The 19,835-nt window shown below is 38.4% G+C and overlaps 1 protein-coding gene across 1 annotated transcript; it reads left to right on the forward strand.

The window, feature by feature from the left end:
- The first annotated feature begins 7,948 nt into the window (after nt 1-7,948).
- On the forward strand, nt 7,949-8,516 carry LOC122490420 (60S ribosomal protein L29-like). Its single transcript, XM_043593135.1, is given in 2 exon segments — nt 7,949-8,332; nt 8,379-8,516. Coding segments are annotated over 2 exon segments (513 nt in total). The 5' UTR covers nt 7,949-7,957.
- Nucleotides 8,517-19,835: the final 11,319 nt, after the last annotated feature.

Here is a 19,835-nt window from a genome sequence, read left to right on the forward strand (position 1 = left end):
ATTTACAATTGCACCAAATAATAAATAATAATAAAATAACAAAAAATCCTAGGAATAAACTCAACCACAGAAGTGAAAGACCTGTATTCTGAAAACTATAAAACATTGACAAAAGAAATTGAAAATGACACAAATAAAAAGATATATCATGCTCATGGATTGGAAAGACAAATATTGGGTATCTATAATACCCAAACTGAACTAAAGATTTAATGCAATCCCTATCAAAATATCAATAGCATTTTTTCACAGAATTAGAACAAACAATACTAAAATTTGTATGAAACCAGAAACCTGAATATCCAAAGCTATATTGAAAAAGAAGAACAAAACTGGATGTATCACAATCCAAGATTTCAAGGCATACAACAAAACTGTAGTAATCAAAATAGTATGGTATTGGCACAAAAATAGACACATAGATCAATAGAACAGAATAGAGGACCTAGAAATAAACCCACACTTGTATGGTCAATTACTATTCAAGAAAGGAGGCAAGAATATGCCATGGGGAAAAGACAGTCTCTTCAACAAATGATGATGGGGAAACTGGACAGCTACATCCAAAAGAATACAGCTGGACCACTTTCTTAAACCATGCACAAAAACAAACTCAAAATGGATTAAGGACCTAAATGTGAGACTTGAAACCATAAAAATACTAGAAGAGGCAGTAATTTCTCTAACATTGACCATAGCAACATTTTTCTAGCTGTCTTCTGAGACAAAGGAAACAGAAGCAAAAATTAAATATTGGGACCACCTCAAAATAAAAAGCTTCTGGAGTGTCTGGGTAGCTCAGTTGGATAAGCTTCCAGCTCCTGATTTCCACTCAGGTCATGATCTCATGGGCTTATGAGTTTCAGCCCCACGTTGGGCTCTGCGCTGCCAGTGTGGATCTTGCTTGGGATTCTCTCTCTCCCTATCTCTCTGCCCTTCCCCTCCTTGTGGGCTCTCTCTCTCTCTCTTTCAACAAAATTTTTTTAAAGATAAAAATAAAAAGCTTCTGCCCAGCAAAGGAAACAACCAAGGAAACTAAAAGACCTACTGAATGGGAGAAGATATTTACAAATGACATATCTGATAATGATTTAATATCCAAAATATATAAAGAACTTATATGACTCAACATCCAAAAATCAAATAATCCAATTAAAAATGGGCAGAAGACATGAACAAACATTTCTCCAAAGAGAAATGTGTCTGTATGGTCAACAGACACATGAAAAGATGTTCAACATCACTCATCATCAGAGAAATGCAAATCAAAACCACAATGAACTATCACTTCACACCTGTCAGAATGGCTAAAATCAAAAACACAAGAAACAGCAAGTGTTGATGAGGATATGAAGGAAAAGGAACCCTTGTGCACTGTTGGTGGGAATGTGGAACTGGTGCATCCACTGTGGAAAACAGTAGGGAGATACCTCAAAAATTAAAAATATAATCTTTATCAAATTAATTAATTAAATAACTGAATTAATTGATTAAATTAAAAAAGAATTACCATAGGATCCAATAATTCCATTACTGGATATTTAACCAAAGACTATGAAAAACACCAGTTTGAAAAGATATATATTAACCCCTATGTTTATTGCAGCATTACTTACAATAGACAAAATATGGAAGCAATTCAAGAGTCTATTGATAGATGAATGGATAAAGATGTGGTATACATATACAACAGAATATTACTCAGCCATAGAAAAAAGAATGAAATCTTGGCCATTTGCAACAACATGGTTGGATCTAGAGAGTGTGATGCTAAGTGAAATACTGCAGTCAGAGAAAGACAAATACCATATGATTTCACTCATATGTGGAATTTAAGAAACAAAACAAACGAACAAAAGAAAAAGAAGACAAACAAAAAAAAACAGACTCATATAGAGAACAAACAGATGGTTAGCAGAGGGGAAGTGGGTAGGGGGATGGGTGAAATAGGTGAAGGAGATTAAGAATATACTTATCTTTTTTTAATGTTTATTTTTGAGAGAGAGAGAGAGCACAAGTGGGGGAGGGATGGAGAGAGAGGGACACAGAATCTGAAGCAGGCTCCAGTCTCTGAGCTGTCAGCACAGAACCCATGAACCCATGAACTGTGAGATCATGACCTGAGCCAAAGTCGGACGCTTAACCGACTGAGCCACCCAGGCGCCCCAAAAGTACACTTATCTTGATGTGTACTGAGAAATGTATAGAATTCTTGAATCATTATATTGTACACCTGAAACTAATTTAATACTGTATGTTAACTATACTGGAATTGTGAGCAGATCTCATCTAATATAACTTTATTGCTTATTGAAATCCTACAGCTGGAGACAACAAGGTCATACCTTCTGATTATGTTCAGCTATGTCTGAGGACAACTGTATTGCAGTTGTGAGCATATTACTCTGATCTTTATTTTTTTTTAATTTTTTTTCAATGTTTATTTATTTTGGGACAGAGAGAGGCAGAGCATGAACGGGGGAGGGGCAGAGAGAGAGGGAGACACAGAATCGGAAACAGGCTCCAGGCTCTGAGTCATCAGCCCAGAGCCGGACGCGGGGCTCGAACTCACGGACCGCGAGATCGTGACCTGGCTGAAGTCGGACGCTTAACCGACTGCGCCACCCAGGCGCCCCTACTCTGATCTTTAAAATATGTTACTCCATACTTTCAAGTACTATTACTAACAAAAACTTTAGAACTGTATCTCAAAATGGTCCTTTCTCTTGCAAAAGTTTTTCATCCTCAAATCTCCTAGCAGTGAAATCATCTGAGAAACAAGGAGGAGTTGGTCATGTTTAAACTGGTCTGCAGCTAACCCAGAATACAGATTTCTTTTTTCTGTTAACTGCTTCCTGATAGTGTTCCACCCTGTGTTATGGAGACCAATTATATTAAAGGCTTCTTAATATAGTTTCATTAACCAGAGACTTTTCTTGAAGGTCAAATTTGATTCAGCCCAGAAGTACAAGTCACTGAAGCACAATTTCATCTAAGAAATCTCCCAAATGTTGACCTGGTTATAGAACTCAAATGTCTATCCAATGATTGTCAGACCTATAGAGACATATACTTTAATAATCTTAACAAATTTATCAACTGCCTTAGTTTTAGAAAACACAAGAGCTATCAGAAGCTATTATTATTAATCATCATCATCATCATCATCATTATTGGAAACCTTTACAAACTGAGGATCTCTTTGTAAATTTCTATTCAGGACCCTCTATTTAGTTAGCTTTAGGATATGATAAAATTCTTTCAGTATATGAATTCCAAAAAAGTGACTGATTGATAGCAATTTCTTCACATGCTTCAAAGAAGCCACAAAAAAAAAAAAAAGGTTTAGGAATTTCACTTCTTGTAATGGATGAGGAGCTTATGTAGATCAATTCTTCCTCAGGTAAGAAAAACAAAATGCAAAATATGAACAATCTGAGATCCCTGCAGAGGGACTAAAGCAGAAACTGTAGGGGAGTCCATGCTTGGAAAAATGATATGGCAGGAAGTGGGTTTCTTGTTTTTCTCACCTAAGTACAGGTCCCAGTCAGTGACCTGGAAGGCAGCTAGAATTAAGATAGGAAGCAGCCATTTTATGATTGAGAAATCAGAAGACCAGAGTTTTGGTTTTACCCTAGCCACCAGAAAGTGAAGGGAGAAATCTTGGAAAGGAAAGAGCCATAGTGGGAAGCTACAAATTCTATAAATAAAATCTGCCCACATCTTCAGCATGCATGCAAAGGTTAGATCCCAAGAAGCCCATAAAAAACTGGAATAACTAGAGATTTCAGCCATTGCCCACTGAAAGGGAGACAGAATTTGGACTTTGAGTTCAGTTAAGTTAACTGACTGCCAAGACAAACAAACAACAAAACAACGCTGTGTGGAGGAACACAACACAATTCATGGTCTCTACAATACATTATTCATATAATATCCAGGATGTAATCAAGGATTACTACACACATAAAGAAACAAGCAAATATGATCTATGCTCTAAAGAAAAGGAATTAATGGAGACTAATTTTGAAATGACTCAGATATGGAAATTACTAGACAAGAAGTTTAAAGTAGTTATTATAACCGTGTTCAAAAACATAAAAGAAAGTACGGTCATATCAAATGAACATATAAGATATCTCAACAGAGAAAAGAAACTATTTAAAAAAAACCTAATGGAAAACTTGTTAAATAAATTTTGTGAAGTAATAAATTCACAGATGGATTTAACAATGAATTGGAGATGACATTAAGAAAGAGATCAACAGAAACAGATTAATAGAAATTAATCCAATCTGAAGAGTGGAGAGAAAACAGATTAGGGGGGAGAAATTAACAGAGCCTAAATGATAAAATATCCAAAGTCTTAACATGCATGTAATTGAAATCTCTGAAGGAAAGGAAAGAATGAGTCATTAAAAAAATATTTGAGGAAAAAGAGACTAAATTTCCTAAATTTGGTTTAAAAAGCCCCCACAAAATATGTAAGTATGTTCCATACTGGAAATTATATTCAGTTGCTTCCTAAAAGAACTAAAAAGTGGATTGAAACACTAACTTGTCAGGTTAGACTTCTTTGAAAAAAGGATATTATTCTTAATGCCAGATGACATTTTATTTGGGTAGCATAAAAAACAGGCAAGGTATGTACAGTCTTGCAAGATACATGATTTGGTGCAATAAATAAAATTTAAACCAGATACAAGTAAACAATTAGAGACACCTAAAACCAGAATCGTAACAACAATAACAATGACAATAACAATAGCAAACTAGTACTATAGAACCATGATGGTCTTTCTGGATATATCATATTTTATTAGGTTAAATTTCAAATTATCGCTGAAGAACTACGGGAATGAAGTCAACTGAGAGAATGTGATTTGTTAGTGAACTTGTATCATATCTAAAGTAGACTCGGAATTTGAGAGATACAAGGGAATTTTAAAGGTCATTGCAGTCAACAAAGTTAGTGAGGATGTTGAGGCCAGTGCAGGTCTTGAAGACATAAATCTCAATTTTACTTCTTGGTTATGTTACCCTGGGAGAGTCAGTTAATTTTTTCTCATTTAGAAAACAGATTTTTAAGGACACTGCATGAAGTATTTTAGCACCTACCAGTATTTGGCCCATTGTCCACAAAGTTAGCACCCATCCCTAGTGATTTTTACCAAGGCCACATAACTAGTTGGGTACTGATCTTAGACTCTACCATTCAGTGCTCTTCCTGGCCACATTCCCCACTCTTAAAAGATTCCTTCATTTCTTTATCCTTAGGGTCTAGGAACATAGTGTATTCAGAAGGCTCAAATGAGACATTACCCCTTTTTCTTTGGAATCCAGAAATGGTTCCTCAAAGAAACTACTACTTAACCTGAGACTACGTTATAATTATCACACTTACATAATTATGATATTTATCATAGTATCAACTCTAATTATCTGGAAAGACAATTGTAAGATCAACAGGAGGCATTTACATGAGAGTTACATCAAAATATAGTGAAAAGAACACTAGAGATCTTCTAATGTTACTCCTTACTAACTGTGTGATCCAGTCAGATTCCTTCACCTTTTTTAGCCCTAGGTTTTCTCATCTGAAAAATGTGGATATGAGTCCTTGGCTCATCTATTTTACAGAGTTCTTGTGAAAGACAAATGAAATAATACATGTAAAGGGGTTCTGGAGATGATGAAGTGATATGTAAATGTGATTTCATGTTGCTCATTTATGAAAATTTTTGAAAAGTTAACAGCACAAATCAAAGACTGATTATTGTTAAAACCAAATTTGTTTACAGTGTGCTTCTTTCATGTCGGCACTTTTAGCATCTTTGGTTTATGTATGATAAATCATAAATGTGGCACCAGATGTTCCTTGGTCCCTGAGTTCTGGGAAGCATGTCAGAAAATGTCAGGGGTGACCACTGAGAAGCATTCAGAGTGCCTTAGTCGAGCTGTTGGTATCTAAGACTCACAGCAAAGAAGGCAGATGGTTTACCTATTTAGGGCTTGATTTATAATCCAAATGATGTTTAATCCAATGTGCTTATTTGTAAAAGTCTCTATTATGGTACAAGTCTTTCCAAATGAGTGTAAAAATCCTTCAAGGATAATTATCTAAACACACCTCTATGAAAATAACATGGTTTTTAATTCAATTAATACTTGTTATATTCTTTCCTCTTTCTGTCTTGTAAAGTGTGGTGGACTATAGAACAAGCTCATCTTCTCAATCATCTGCCAAGTAGACCACGGTCTATGCTACCATATTTTCCTAAGTAATCTAAATTCCAAAGAAGAAGCGAAAGTTAAAAGCTAGGAACGGACATGTGACAATGTGTCCATCATTACTAAAAAAATGAAAAGATTTCTTTCAATTCGTGAAAAAACTCATCTCCTGCATAACTCCAAATTGTCTCATAACAGAAAAGGCAAAATTCCAAACTGACCTTTATTGTCTTCAAGCTTTATTTTAAGTTATACGTCCTCTCCATTTAACCGTCTCCAAGTGAAATTCAAATTGGCCACCCTCCTTTATTGAGCCACATAGAATAAGGCATGTACTTACTCTTTCCTCCATTAGGGATGAAGGGTATTTGTGAGATGGCTGGAAAAGGCACAAGCACAGTCTGAAGACATGGCATAGATTCTCATGGTTATGCTACACAAGTTCATATGTTAATTTGTCTTATTTTCATAAAAATGTGATTAAATATATATGTCTCCATATACCCATAAGTGGAAGAACCATAATTGACTGCTCTCTCTGCATTGGGTGAACAGATCAGGAATGTGTCATCAAACTTTCTGGAGTCACAGACTCTTTATCCAGAAAAAAAATGCACAAATATACAAAATTTTTCATTCCATTGATGAATGGAATGCTATCCACAAGATAGCAATTGATCTCAGAGTCAGAAACCCAAAAGAGTGAGGAAGGCAATATCTTTGCTTCATTTTTAAAAAAGATCCATTATGTTCTCCTCTTACCCTGTACATGCTGTGTGCATGAAAGATCAATTTCCCATTAGTGTCTGACAGATGGGTGCATGATCAAGACCAGTGGGTCCCAAACACATTCAATAAGGATATCATTTTCCATATTCCTCAACATGTGAGAAAAAATGAGCACAACCAGAAGGTGTACCTTTTGTAGGGTAGAATTTTTATTCTTTCTCATCTTCTCTTTCCTTCTTTTTCCTTTGGGGAAGAACAAGATGTTCTTAATTAACAAAATAACACCTGAAGCTATTCCATAGGAAGTTACCAATATTGGCTAAAAGAGATGGTTTTGATGTGGTTTTTATTTATTTTTTCTGCAGATGCTCCCCTCTAAGGAATCTGAAAGACCTCAGGCCTCCTCCCTCAAAGCGTAGTAAGGACATGGCTTTGGAGCCAAGAGCAATGCTCAGAACTTTGGGAACCCGGTGAGACTCACCTAGGGTGGACCTGGACCCTGGGAAAAGTAAGCAAAGGAGGGGAAGCAGTAAGGAGTGTTTGGGGAAGTGAGGTGAGGGATAAGGGGAAGCAACATCAGAGAGAGGGGGGAGCCCCCCAATTAGTTCTTTATGAGATGAGTAGCAGCTTGAAAGGAATAGCTAGAAAAAAATGCTGTACACCATTATAGAAACTCTCTATATATGTGATTATCACACAGAGAAGAGAGTTTCCTTTCTGGTAATGAAATGAACTAGCACACTGTCCCAAACATGGCTTTGTTGGTGAGAAGATGGCAACCTATTTCTTGAGGAAGACCCACTGTTATTTGGGTAGTATGAATGCTTTCTTCACTGGGAAAGACTTCCTATTAAAGCAAAATCATCCGAATTAAATGGTGCAAACAGTTTGCAAACGTGTAGTGGACCTGAACTAGAAAACATCTAAAGTAGTTGAGGTCAAAAACAGGGACTTGTTTGGTCCTAGGCACTCAGAAGACACAGGCTTTGGTGCAGACATGGCCAAAGCCAAGAACCACACCACACACCGCTGATCATGAAAATGGCACAGAAACAGCATCAAGAAACCCCAATCACAAAGACAGGAATCTGTTAAGGGGGTGGACCCCAAGTTCTTGAGGGATACACACTTTGCCAAGAAGCACAAGAAGGGCCTGAAGAAGAGGCAGACCAACAACACCAAAGCCACGAGTGCATGTGCCGAGGATATAGAAGCCTTTGTCAATCCCAATGGGGTTAAGTCCAAGATCCCAAAAGGCAGCAGCCACCAGCTCAATCAACTTGCTTGCATTGCTCACCCCAAGCTCAGGAAACCTGCTTGTACCCACATTGCCAAGGGTCCCAGGCTCTGTCAGCCAAAGGACAAGAGCAAGGCTCAAACTAAAGCCCAGGCTATAGCTCAGGCTCTGTCCACCAAAGGCCAAGTGCAAGGTTCAAACTAAAGCCCACGCTGCAGCTGCCACTCCAGCCCTGGCTCCTAAAGGTTTCCAGGTTCCCACAAGGGCTCCAGTCCAGAGGTCTCTGTTAGTTGATGTGAGGACAGATGGACTGCAGTGACTCTTGGGCTTCTTTCTGCATGAGGCTGGTGCCCTCCTGTGCTATTTGTACAAATAAACCTGAAGCAGAAAATAAATAAATAAATAATAAATAAATAAATAAATAAGAACTTAGGCTCTGAAATCAGGCAAGTTGATTGAAGTGCCTATGAGTGCTCCTGGGCAAGTAACTTAATTTTTCACTTTATTTGATTAGTGGGAATAATCATGATGGCATGGCATCTGATTGGGATGTGAACATCTAAAAGAAACAATTGCTTTGTGTGTTTTGGCAAGTAGCAAGCACCCAACAAATGTAAGCTGCCAATATTATCTTTTCTTATTCATTCATGACACATGTATTAATTGCCTACTCCCTTGCTAACTTGTAAGGACACAAAGATGAATGAAATGTAGTTTCTCTGCATAACAACCTCACAGCTTAGGTTCTTTCCACTGCTGAGATTCTAGACCAACTGGACACTGCTGGTGAGTCATTCTTAATACTTCCTCCACAGCGTGCTGCATGAGTACAGAGGAAAGACTAGCATGAATGAATATTTCAAGTACAATGAAATGAAAATTTCAAATATCTGTCAGTAGGAACCAGAGAGCACCAATTCCAACTGGCTAGCTCCAGTAGGAAATGTGTTGGCTCATGTAACTTTAAGTGCAGAGTAGGGTCAACTTCAGTGCTAACTTTATCCTAGGTTCTGGGTCCATTTTTCCCAGAAGTTTTTTGACTCAGCTTTTCTCAAAATATTGGTGTCACTTCTAAAGTAATAGGGAGATCAGATTTGACATTCTGCACCCAACCAGATCCAGAGAAAGAGAGCAAAAGTTTTCTCAGGAAAACAAGTATAAACTTTCCCAGAATTCTTGATTTTAATGTTCCCAACTTGAGTCACATGCCCATTTCCGAACTGATCACCAGCAAAGGACTCTGATTACTCCTAGATCTGGGGACCTCATAGAAAGGATCCCAGAGGTGAAAGCAATGGTGCTTCCAATAGGTGTAAGGAGAAAATGACAACAAGAGCTTAGAATTCCTAATGGGAAAAACAGCTGCACATAGCCATAGTAAATGTCAGATGTTGAAAAGCATTTAGAGTTAATCTATTTAAATTCCTCAGCCTATTGAAAAGGAACTAAGACAAAAACACCTGAATCGTCCAAGGTTGCACAGACAAAGGTGGCCCAACTGTGACTCTAACTTAGGCATTATTATTTCAAATTTAGAGTGCTTTCAACATCAGCCTATTTTTTTCCCCACCTTAACTAATAAAAACAAAAACAAAGCAGCAATTCTGATTCTTTTCCCATTGCTTAGGGATTGCAACAGCTGGTGGAAACCATAACTTGGACTGAGGAGAAAAGTAAGTGTAGCTTATGTGTTATAACTTGTTTACAATACCTTTTAGTTTCTTTTGAGAATATAGATTATCTTTCAACAGTCTTGTCTTATGTAGTTATTTTTCCTTTTATCAATAAAATCTTAAAAGGACATCCACTGTTCTGAAAAAGAACTATAGTACCTGTGGAGGAAAGCTGTATTAATTTGTGATGACTACTGTTTTGTATCATAAACTTTTGTATCCTATTGAACCAATTTTATGCTGGCTGGATTCTTTGAGTTTCATTACTTTGTTGTGCAGAATTTTAAGAATGTTAGAAACAAGTTTCTTAATTTTTAGCTTTTGTTGAGTGTATTATTTCATTGTATTTGGGATGGATCCCAGGGTAACTTATTCTAGTGGTTGACTTCACATACTAAAGGCTTTATCCTTTAATTATTCTAAAAATAGCCACATACAATTCGGTGGACTCTTTAAAATCCCTATCTCTGAGACAGTCTGGGGAGAGGAATCAATGCATGCAGGGAGCCTCACTGGTATTCTGTTTTAGGCCAGCCACTGAATCTTTAATGTAAATCTTTAACCCTAAATCCTTATTGTAAAAAATCAGTCACTGGACTAGCAGACCAAGTGACTGGCCTGTGACCATCAGGCTTCTTCTATCTTATAAAATATTTAAGTGGGATTTTAGTGTTACCACTATAAAGACATATGCAAAACTTATAATATTTTTTGGATACACAGTCCCATTGACTCTGCCTCAAATTCCACTAAGAAGGTTCTTGTTTTCATAGGGGAAAAAAAGCCAGTGTTTTAATACAGTATCTAGCTTGTGCATATTTAAACCATAGAACCTAAAAATTCCTTTCTTAACCTTTTAGTTCCTTCCAATGAACATTGTACCATTTCTAAATATTTGATGAAGGCAATAAAGTGGATTAGCCCTTCACACTTCAGTGACTTGTGGATTTACTCCCAGTTGGAAACATTTCTGTCCTAGGAATATCAAAATCAGTGACCTTTTATATGTCAACTTGTTTCTCCATCTGTCCCACAATGTAGATGTGAGAAATTGGGTTGATGCTATTGAACCATGCTTTCTTCCTTTTAGATGTCAATGTGATGATTCCTATATATTGAGCTTTTTTGGCAAGTTTTCATATGTGCTGCTGGCCTTCATTCAAGTCAAGATGTTGCCCAAGTGAGGAGTATAAGGATAAACTCTAAGATTTGTGATTCACTCCTAGCTCTTCTTTTCAGTGCATGTTCTCATAGTATCTTCTTTTTTTTAATTTTTAAAAATGTTTTTATTTATTTTTGAGACAGAGAGAGACAGAGCATGAGCAGGGGAGGGGCAGAGAGAGGGGGAGGCACAGAATCAGAAGTGGGCTCCAGGCTCCGAGCTGTCAGCACAGAGCCTGACGCGGGGCTCAAATTCACAGAGTGTGAGATCATGACCTGAGCTGAAGTCGGACGCTCAACCAACTGAGCCACCCAGGCACCCCTCATAGTATCTTCTAATATTCTAGTTCTTTTGTGATATCAAATGAAATTATCTATTTTTTTTTCCTAGCAAGGTAATTAATTCAAGTACAGTGTTATGCCTGGAAAAAAGAATGTTATAGGAAAATGTGTTTTAATTTTCTGAATTGTTGGCTTTTTCATGTGGGGTGTTGGACCATGTAGCCTATCTTAACCATAGTCTATGAAATACTGTTGTATATTTGTCAATAACCAAACTAGAGACTAAAGGGAGCAGATATATTCCTAATAATTTCTAAGATCATACACTTATTTAAATTAAAGGGGATTTGGACCAAGTAGGTCATTAACTCAAGACTTTGTTAGTAAGTCTTTTGTTAATTATTAATTATTTGTTAACTATTCTTTTAAGTTCATTTACTTATTTTGCGAGAGAGAGAGAGTGTGTGCACATGAATGCATGAGTAGGGGGAGGGTGCAGAGAAAAAGGGAGAGAGAGAATTCCAAGCAGGCTCCACCCTCAGCACAAAGCCTGACGCTGGACTCCATCTCACAGCCAAGAGTTCGTGACCTGAGCTGATATGAAGAGTCAGTCACTCAACCAACTGAGCCACCCAAGCACCCCATGATTTTATGTAATTATTTTTGAGCCTTGTATTTTTGGGTGGGTAGATGGGAAGAATGACTATCAGCCTATCAGTCTGTTTTCTGCATATTTTCCTTCCTGAACTTAACCCTGACTGTGGTACATATTACAGGTTACTTTTTGTCATATATGCTTCAAAAGACTGATGGCTCTGTACACTGTGCACCTTGAACATACACAATATTATATGTCAATTATAGCTCAATGAACCTGGAAAGGAAGAAAAAGACTGATGGTTTACTGTTTGGATTTGAAACTCTAGTTTTGAAAATTAGGTATCTCTGGATCCCAGCCTGGCTGTGTACCTCCTTCCTTTCTATCTAGTACTTGGTTTTTGGTTTCTCATCTGGATCATTCCCTTAGCCCCCATACCTCATACCCAGTTCAAAAGTAACCCTCCCAGATTATAACTCCTGATCCTAATGAGGCATTCCAGTGTCTAAAAGTCAACATGCAGACAGAAATTGTGTTCACCCATCTTGCCTTCCTTCCCTTGATTATAAACCCCTTTGCCGCCTGAGCATGTCTGGTCCCAACAATGGAATCTACTATAATCCAAAGCAAATGTTGATCAAAATTTACCAGAGGCACCAACTTGTAGCCCAAAGATCAGACCAGCTCACCAGTGTGTTTTATTTGGTCAGAAGCATGTTTCAGGAAAAGGTGAGTGTGTTCAGGCCAGGCATGGATTCTCAGGTTTTGAGTATGAGTTCCTGCCTCTCCAGTAGTCTTAAATCACACTGCATTTATATAATTTGCTCGTCCCTGAAGGTATTTGAAATTGAGATTGTGAAGCCTGGCTTTTACCATCCAAATATTTTATGTTAATCCTGTTCTATTTTTTTGTTTGATTGTTCTTTTTTTTCTTTTCTAAGAAAACTCATTATTTCTAACCTGAAGCTTTCCTGATATGATGATGTTATCACCGCTTCCACACTTGACATGACGTTATTTTATTCTTGGTGATTACATGAAGACAAACATCAGTGGCTGGATATAATGACCTCTCTTTTCTCTTGTGTATATAAGCAGTTCTAACTCATTAAAGACTGTGAGCATGGTGGCTTACAGTCTGCAACTCCAAGAAGTAACCTTTTGGGTCGATTTAGAATGATAAAATATAGAGAAGTCGTGTGTGGCATAAATGTTCTTCCCATCCTTTAAAGAACAATGCAACATTACTCTTTGCTCTTTGATTATTTTGGTGTATGTATCAATTAGAATTGGTTGCCAAGGTTTAGAAAACAATAACAAAAATAACAGTACTTTAAACTGGACACCTGTTTATTTTACTCTCACCTAAGGGTCTGACAAGGTGGTCCAGGACTAGGAGCCATCAGAGCTCAGGCTTTTTCTAATTTGCTGCTTCTTTCACTATCCTTAAGGCTTCTGCCTTATTCATGAGGCTGCTTTAGCTCCAGCCATAGTGTTCACATTCCAGCCAACAAGAAGGAAATTAGAATAACAGAGGATGCACTCCACCTTTAAGGACTCACACCAGACATTTTACACACATTTCCATTTATTTCCCATGGTCCAGGGTTCCATCACCTGGCCATAAGTAGCTTCAAGAGAAGTTGAGAAAAAAAATACACATGCCCAAACATACTCAGCATGTCTGAAGTCAAAACTGAAAAAGTCCTACTTTCCAGGTGTATTGTTTATTTTAATAATATCTGTGTTTATTGTAAATGATAAATCTTTGCTATGGAGTTTTCAAATGCTAAAATATTTTACATTGAGTGTTTATGGCCATTTTAGCTTCCTGAATTAATTTAATTTGTGATGGATTTACCTGTTGAATTTTTCCATTAGTAATGAATTTAAGTGCAGCAAATAAGCAATTCAGAGAAAAAGTGAAAAGATGGCCAACACATGGGCTTCACTTAGAAAATTTAATTAAGTGCTCACAGATCACTAGAGATCCTGGGACCACATCAAGAGAGTTTCAGAGAGCAAATGAAAATGGGATAAAGAAACAGGGTTGAGCCACCTGCAGAGCAGAGAGATGGCTAAGAGATTATGTACCATCATCAAGAAGCTGGTCAAGAAACCTGAAGGAAGGACATCTCTGCTGGAAGATATGAATTGGTAGGCCAACTCTGAGGCCAAAGCAGCAGCAGGCAGATGGTGAGAGCAGAGGGTATTCCCGCAAAAGCTCAGCATGATGTCTAGGAACTGCTGCTGTGGAGCCTTTTTAAGTGCTTGCCAAAAAAAGAGATGACCTTGCTCAGTTGCTTGGGACCTGCAGGCCTTGTAGGATGTTAGCTTTGGCAACAAAGGATACCAGGCTGAGTTTCCACTTCCCTCCATCAGCAGAGGAACCCGGGCCTGCGGCCACGTGCCTCTAACAAGAATCCGCAGCACTCCCCTCTGTCTGGAGACTTGGAAGCTCCTGCAGAAAGCGCTCAATTGTCCTTTCACATGAGGTCCAGGGGAGAGCTGTGACCTTTAGTCCTTGATGCCTCCCCAGAAGCCTTGGCATCTCTGCAGTGATATAGGTCATAGCTTTCACCCAGTGAGCAGCAATGCAGTCCAAAGTTTGGGCTTTACTCAGGGGACCAGCATCTTCTCCCCCAGAAGTTTACTCATTATCTAGCTGAGGGGTTATAGAATACTTAGAACACAGAAGGGGCTCCTCAGTGCTCAGGAAGAAAGAAAAAGAAAGAAAAGGGGGACTCATAAGTCACCAGTGAAGTGGACTGAGGCTACAAGCTCACATTCCCAAAAGATGAATGGGAAAAAAAAATGAAGGGATGGATAACATCAGGAAAACCCACAAAACCCTAAAGTATCCAACTTGAGAGACTGAATATACAAACATACAATGACCAGACCATATATAAAAGTAGAGTTCTGACCCGTGACCAGCAGCAACCTACCCAGGAGACCAATGTCCTATGTGCAGAACAGGCATACTTTGAAGATACTGCAGGTTTGGTTTCGTAGCACTGCAATAAAACAAATGTGGCAATAAAGCAAGTAAAACTCATTCTGTGGTTGCCCAGTGCATAGATAAGTTATGGTTACACTATGGTCTATTAAGTGTTCAATAGTGTTATGTCTAAATATATATATATTTATATATACACATATATACATACTTTAATTAAAAATACTTTAAAATAAACTAAACTAAAAAATAAACATCATTTCAGCTTTCAGTGAGTCATCATCTTTTTGCTGGCGGAGCGTCTTGTCTCCATGTTGAAGGCTGCTGACGGATCAGGGTGGTGGGAGCTGAAGGGGGAGTGGCACATACAACTTCTGAAATAACACAGCAATGAAGTTTGCCACTCTGACCCTTTATTTCATGAGCAATTTCTCTGTAGCAGGTGACACTATTTGATAGCATTTTACCCACAGTTGAACTCCTTTTAAAATTGGAGTCAGTCCTCTCAAACCTGCCACTGCTTTATCAACCAAGTTATGTAATATTCTAAATCCTCTGTTGTCGTTTCAACAATCTTCACAGCATTGTCACCAGGAGAAGCTTCCATCTCAGGAAACCACTTTCTTTGCTCATCTGTAACAAGCAGCTCCTCATCTGTTCAAGTCTGATCACGAGATGGCAGCAGTTCAGTCACATCCTCAGGCTCCACTTCTAATTCTAGTTCTCTGGCTGTTTCCACCCCATCTGCAGTTACTTCCCCCACTGAAGGAAGTCCTGAACCCCTCAAAGTCATCCACGAGGGTGGGAATCAACTTCTTCCAAACTCCTGCTCATGTTGATATTTTGACCTCTTCCAGTGAGTCAGCAATGTTCTGAATGTCATCTAGAAGGGTGAATCCTTTCTAGAAAGTTTTCAATTGACTTTTCCCAGATCCATTAGAGCAATCACTCTCTATGGCAGTTCTAGCCTTACAAGATGTATTTCTTAAATAATAAGACTTGAAAGTTGAAATTACTCCCTGATCCATGGGCTAGAGAATGGATGCTGTGCTAGCAGGCACGGAAACAACATTCATCTCATTGTCTGTCTCCATCAGAGCTCTTGGGTGACCAGGAGCATTGTCAATAAGCAGTAATATTTTGAAAAGAATTTTTTTTCTGAGCAGTAAGTCTCAACAGTGGGCTTAAAATATTCAGTAAACCATGATGTAAATAGATGTGTTATCATCGAGGTTTTGTTGTTTTCATGTATACAGCACCCACAGAATAGATTTAGTATAATTCTTAAGGGCCCTAGAATTTCTGGAATGATCAATGGCCACTGCTTCAACTTAAATTCACCAGCTGCATTAGTCCCTAACAGGAGAGTCAGCTGGTCCTTTGAAGCTTTGGAGGCAGGTGTTGACTTCTCTCCAGCTATGTAAGTCTTAGATGGCATCTTTTTCCAATAGAAGGCTGTCTTGTCTACACTGAAAATCTGTTGTTTTGTGCAGTCACCTTCATTAATGACCTTAGTTACATCTTCTGGATAATTTGCTGCAGCTTCTACATCAGCACCTGCTGCTTTGCCTTGCACTTTGATGTTATGAAGATGGCTTCCTTCCTTAAACCTCATGAACCAACCTCTGCTAGCTTCAAACTTTTCTTCTGCAGCTTTCTAACCTCTCTCAGCCTTCATAAAATTGAAGAGAGTCAGGGCCTTGCTCTGGATTAGGCTCTGGATAATGATGTTGTGGCTGGTTTGATCTTCTATCCAGACCCCTAAAATTTTCTCTATATCAGCAATAGGACTGTTTTACTTTCTTATTATTCATGTATTCATTGGAGTAGCCCTTCTAATTTCCTTCAAAACCTTACCTTTGCATTCACAACTTGGCTAACTGTTTCACGCAAGAAGCCTAAACTTTTTCCTGTCTCAGCATTTGAGACAGGCGTCCCTCATTAAGTTTCATTATTTCCAGCTTTTGCCTTCAAGTGAGAGATGTGACTTTTCCTTATACTTGAACACTCAGGGGCCACTGTAGGGTTATTAATTGTCCTAATTTCAATATTGTTGTGTCTCGGGAAATAGGGAGGCACGATGAGAACAGCAGTTGGTGGAGCAGTTCGAACACACATTCATAGATTAAATGTCTTATATGGGGTGTGGTTCATGGTGCCCTCAAATAATCACAACAGCAACATCAAAGATCACTGTTCACAGATCATCATAACAAATATAGTCATAGTGAAAGAGTTTGAACTATTGTGAGAATTACCAAAACATGACCCAGAGTCATAAGGTGAACAAACGCCATTGGAAGAATACTGCCCAAAGATTTCTTCGATGCAGGATTGCCACATACCTTCAATTTGTAAAAAATCAAATACTTGCCAAGCACAATAGAATGAGGCCTGCCTCCAGCCAATCCAGAAAGACAGCCTTCTGTAAGTTGGGCTTGCAGGAAACCTGATTGCCATCTTGAGTAACATCCCAGAACACGAAACGACTTTAACAATCAGCCCCAAATGGTCAGGACCTAATTAATGACAGCTTCTCTCATTTTTGTCCCTACCCCCAACTTAGGACTAACAAAAGGGAATCAACTATGTATCCCTAACAAATCACACACAATGCCTTATGTTGTTAGCCTGTCTACAGCTTCCCTAAGCCAACAGCCTCCAATCAGGGCACACCTGTTATCTTCCCTTTATTCCACTAGAAAGCTATCCCCCTCCTCTGCTTGCCTTTGAGTCTCTCCTTGACTGACTCCCTCATTATAGCAACATCAGTATAAGTGGCATTTTCTTCTTCTTATTTGTTAATCTTTGTTTATTTTCATAGAACTATTGTTAAATAACAAAAATTCAACCAACTTAATTTTAAAGATCTAATTGACCTTATTAATCAGTGTATGAATCAGACAGCATCCTACCTAGCAAGTAAAGGGGAGTTCCAAAGGTCTACAGAAAAGAAAGTGTTGTTAAAGGCAGAGAGGGAGTGGAAAAAAGGAAATTATTAGCAAAGAATCCACTGTTTTAGGCAAGGTCATCCTCTTAGGGGAAATGGAAGGGATCTATCAGTAAATTTCCTATACTGACCAGGAATCTCCTATGTTGACTGGTCTTTAGTTCCATTTCTGGAGGGTTGTAACTGCAGTTAACTCAGGTAGCAAGTCTTAGTTTACTGACTTGGGCCCTTAACCTATGTGATGCCATTTTGGGTTTGTGAATTTCTTTTTAAAAATCCCCCCCCACGCCCCCCACCCTTGGATCAGGCTCAGCTTAACTGAGAGATATGATCAACATTTAAGGCATTAGAGCTTCTCTCAGCTACACTCAGTGGTTTTGCAGCTCTTGATGCTCCTTTGTGTACTAGTCACAGGTCATGCTTAATTTCTGTGATAATCACAGGTTACAACTTCAGGTTCACATGGTTTGACTTGGTCTATTTTCTTTTTCTTTGATATTCTGTATGAGGAAGATCATTTATTCGATGGTTAGTGGCTGCAAAATGCATTTAAAGCTTTTGAGAGACTATAATGCACCAGGGAGATTATTGTGATTGCTATAAATAGGATAATTCCCAATGTTTGGCATGCACTTTGAAGCCATGGTCCCCAACACCCAAACCAATCAAATCACTTAAGTCAAAGAAAGACTCTACTGAAGGAGTCACCCTTTTAAGCCAAGTGGCTTGCTTGGTGATCTTCTGTAATTGAGTTTTAATGTCCCCGGAAGTGTTAATCCAGGTATAGCAGGTGGTTTTGGCCAGAGCAGACACCTCTTTGCTCAACTAAAAAATAATCAAGGGCTTTCTTATTATCAAAAACTATTTTGGCCATAGCGACTAAGGATCTTTGTTGGGCAGCTATTGCTTTAGCAGCAGATTGTGCAATAATTTCAAGAATTAAGGAGAAGCTCTTGATCAAAGCCTCATTTATTCCTAACCAGGGAACTAGGGACATACCAAAAGGAGTGAATCCTAAATCATGAAACCTCCTGGTAGGTTATTTGTAACTCAGTGATGTAAACTTAGGGGAGTTGACTCATGAGATGTCTTAGTTTCTTATGAAAAGTTAGAGGCACACTTAGATTTTCTCCTAGCATGAAATAAAAGATTGCTCTAAATTCTAGAGGTTACCCTCCTTGGCTATAGCCTGGGAAACACAAATGAAGGTATTATCTTTCCAGGCCAATGCCAGAGTAAAGGAAAGGAAAAGGGGAAAGGTTTCATGTTTAAAGTACGAAGTCTTAATTTGTTACCTTGGGTGGAAGTAGTCTACTCTAACATCAGATGCTCCTCTGATTCAGAGGTTTCCAGTGTCAATACAGGACCAAATTTCTTTAGCTGTGTGATATGTACCCAAGGCTCAATGTCTTCTAGTTTTGCAACAGTGTTAGACATCAAGAATACTTGGTAATGTCCTTTTCATCTGGCCTCTAGGGTTGTCTTCCTCTGATGACATTTCCAGAATACTCAATCAGGCTTTACACTGTGAGTACCAGGATCCTTTGAACTGGAGATCTGGGGAGTCTTCTTTAACCTGTTGATGACATGCTTGAGCATAAGACAGTAGAAACTTACAGTAGCTGGTTAGATTAGCACCAGACAACAAGGAATCAGCAGGAGTTTATATGTTGATAGAATTCCAAGATGTCTGCAAGGTTTTTGTTAAGGCTGGTGTGATTGAGTGGGTGCTCTGTTCACCAAAGGTTATAGAAGGTATATTCCAAGTAGGAAATACATTTTCTAACAGTTTTTTTTCTTTTGTGAGGGCATGATTACTGTGGCAGGAAAAGACTTTAACCCATCAGAAAAACATATAAACAATAACAAAAATATATTGATAACCTATGCTAACTGGTAGTTGAATGAAATCCAGCTGCAAGAGTTCAAAGGGCCCAAAAGGAGGAAGTCTGAAGCCTCTGGGGACAAAAAAAAAGAGTTTTCAGGGATTATGGACCTGACAGGTTAGACATTGA

Source organism: Prionailurus bengalensis, chromosome B2, assembly GCF_016509475.1.
Source record: "Prionailurus bengalensis isolate Pbe53 chromosome B2, Fcat_Pben_1.1_paternal_pri, whole genome shotgun sequence".
Classification (NCBI taxonomy): domain Eukaryota; kingdom Metazoa; phylum Chordata; class Mammalia; order Carnivora; family Felidae; genus Prionailurus; species Prionailurus bengalensis.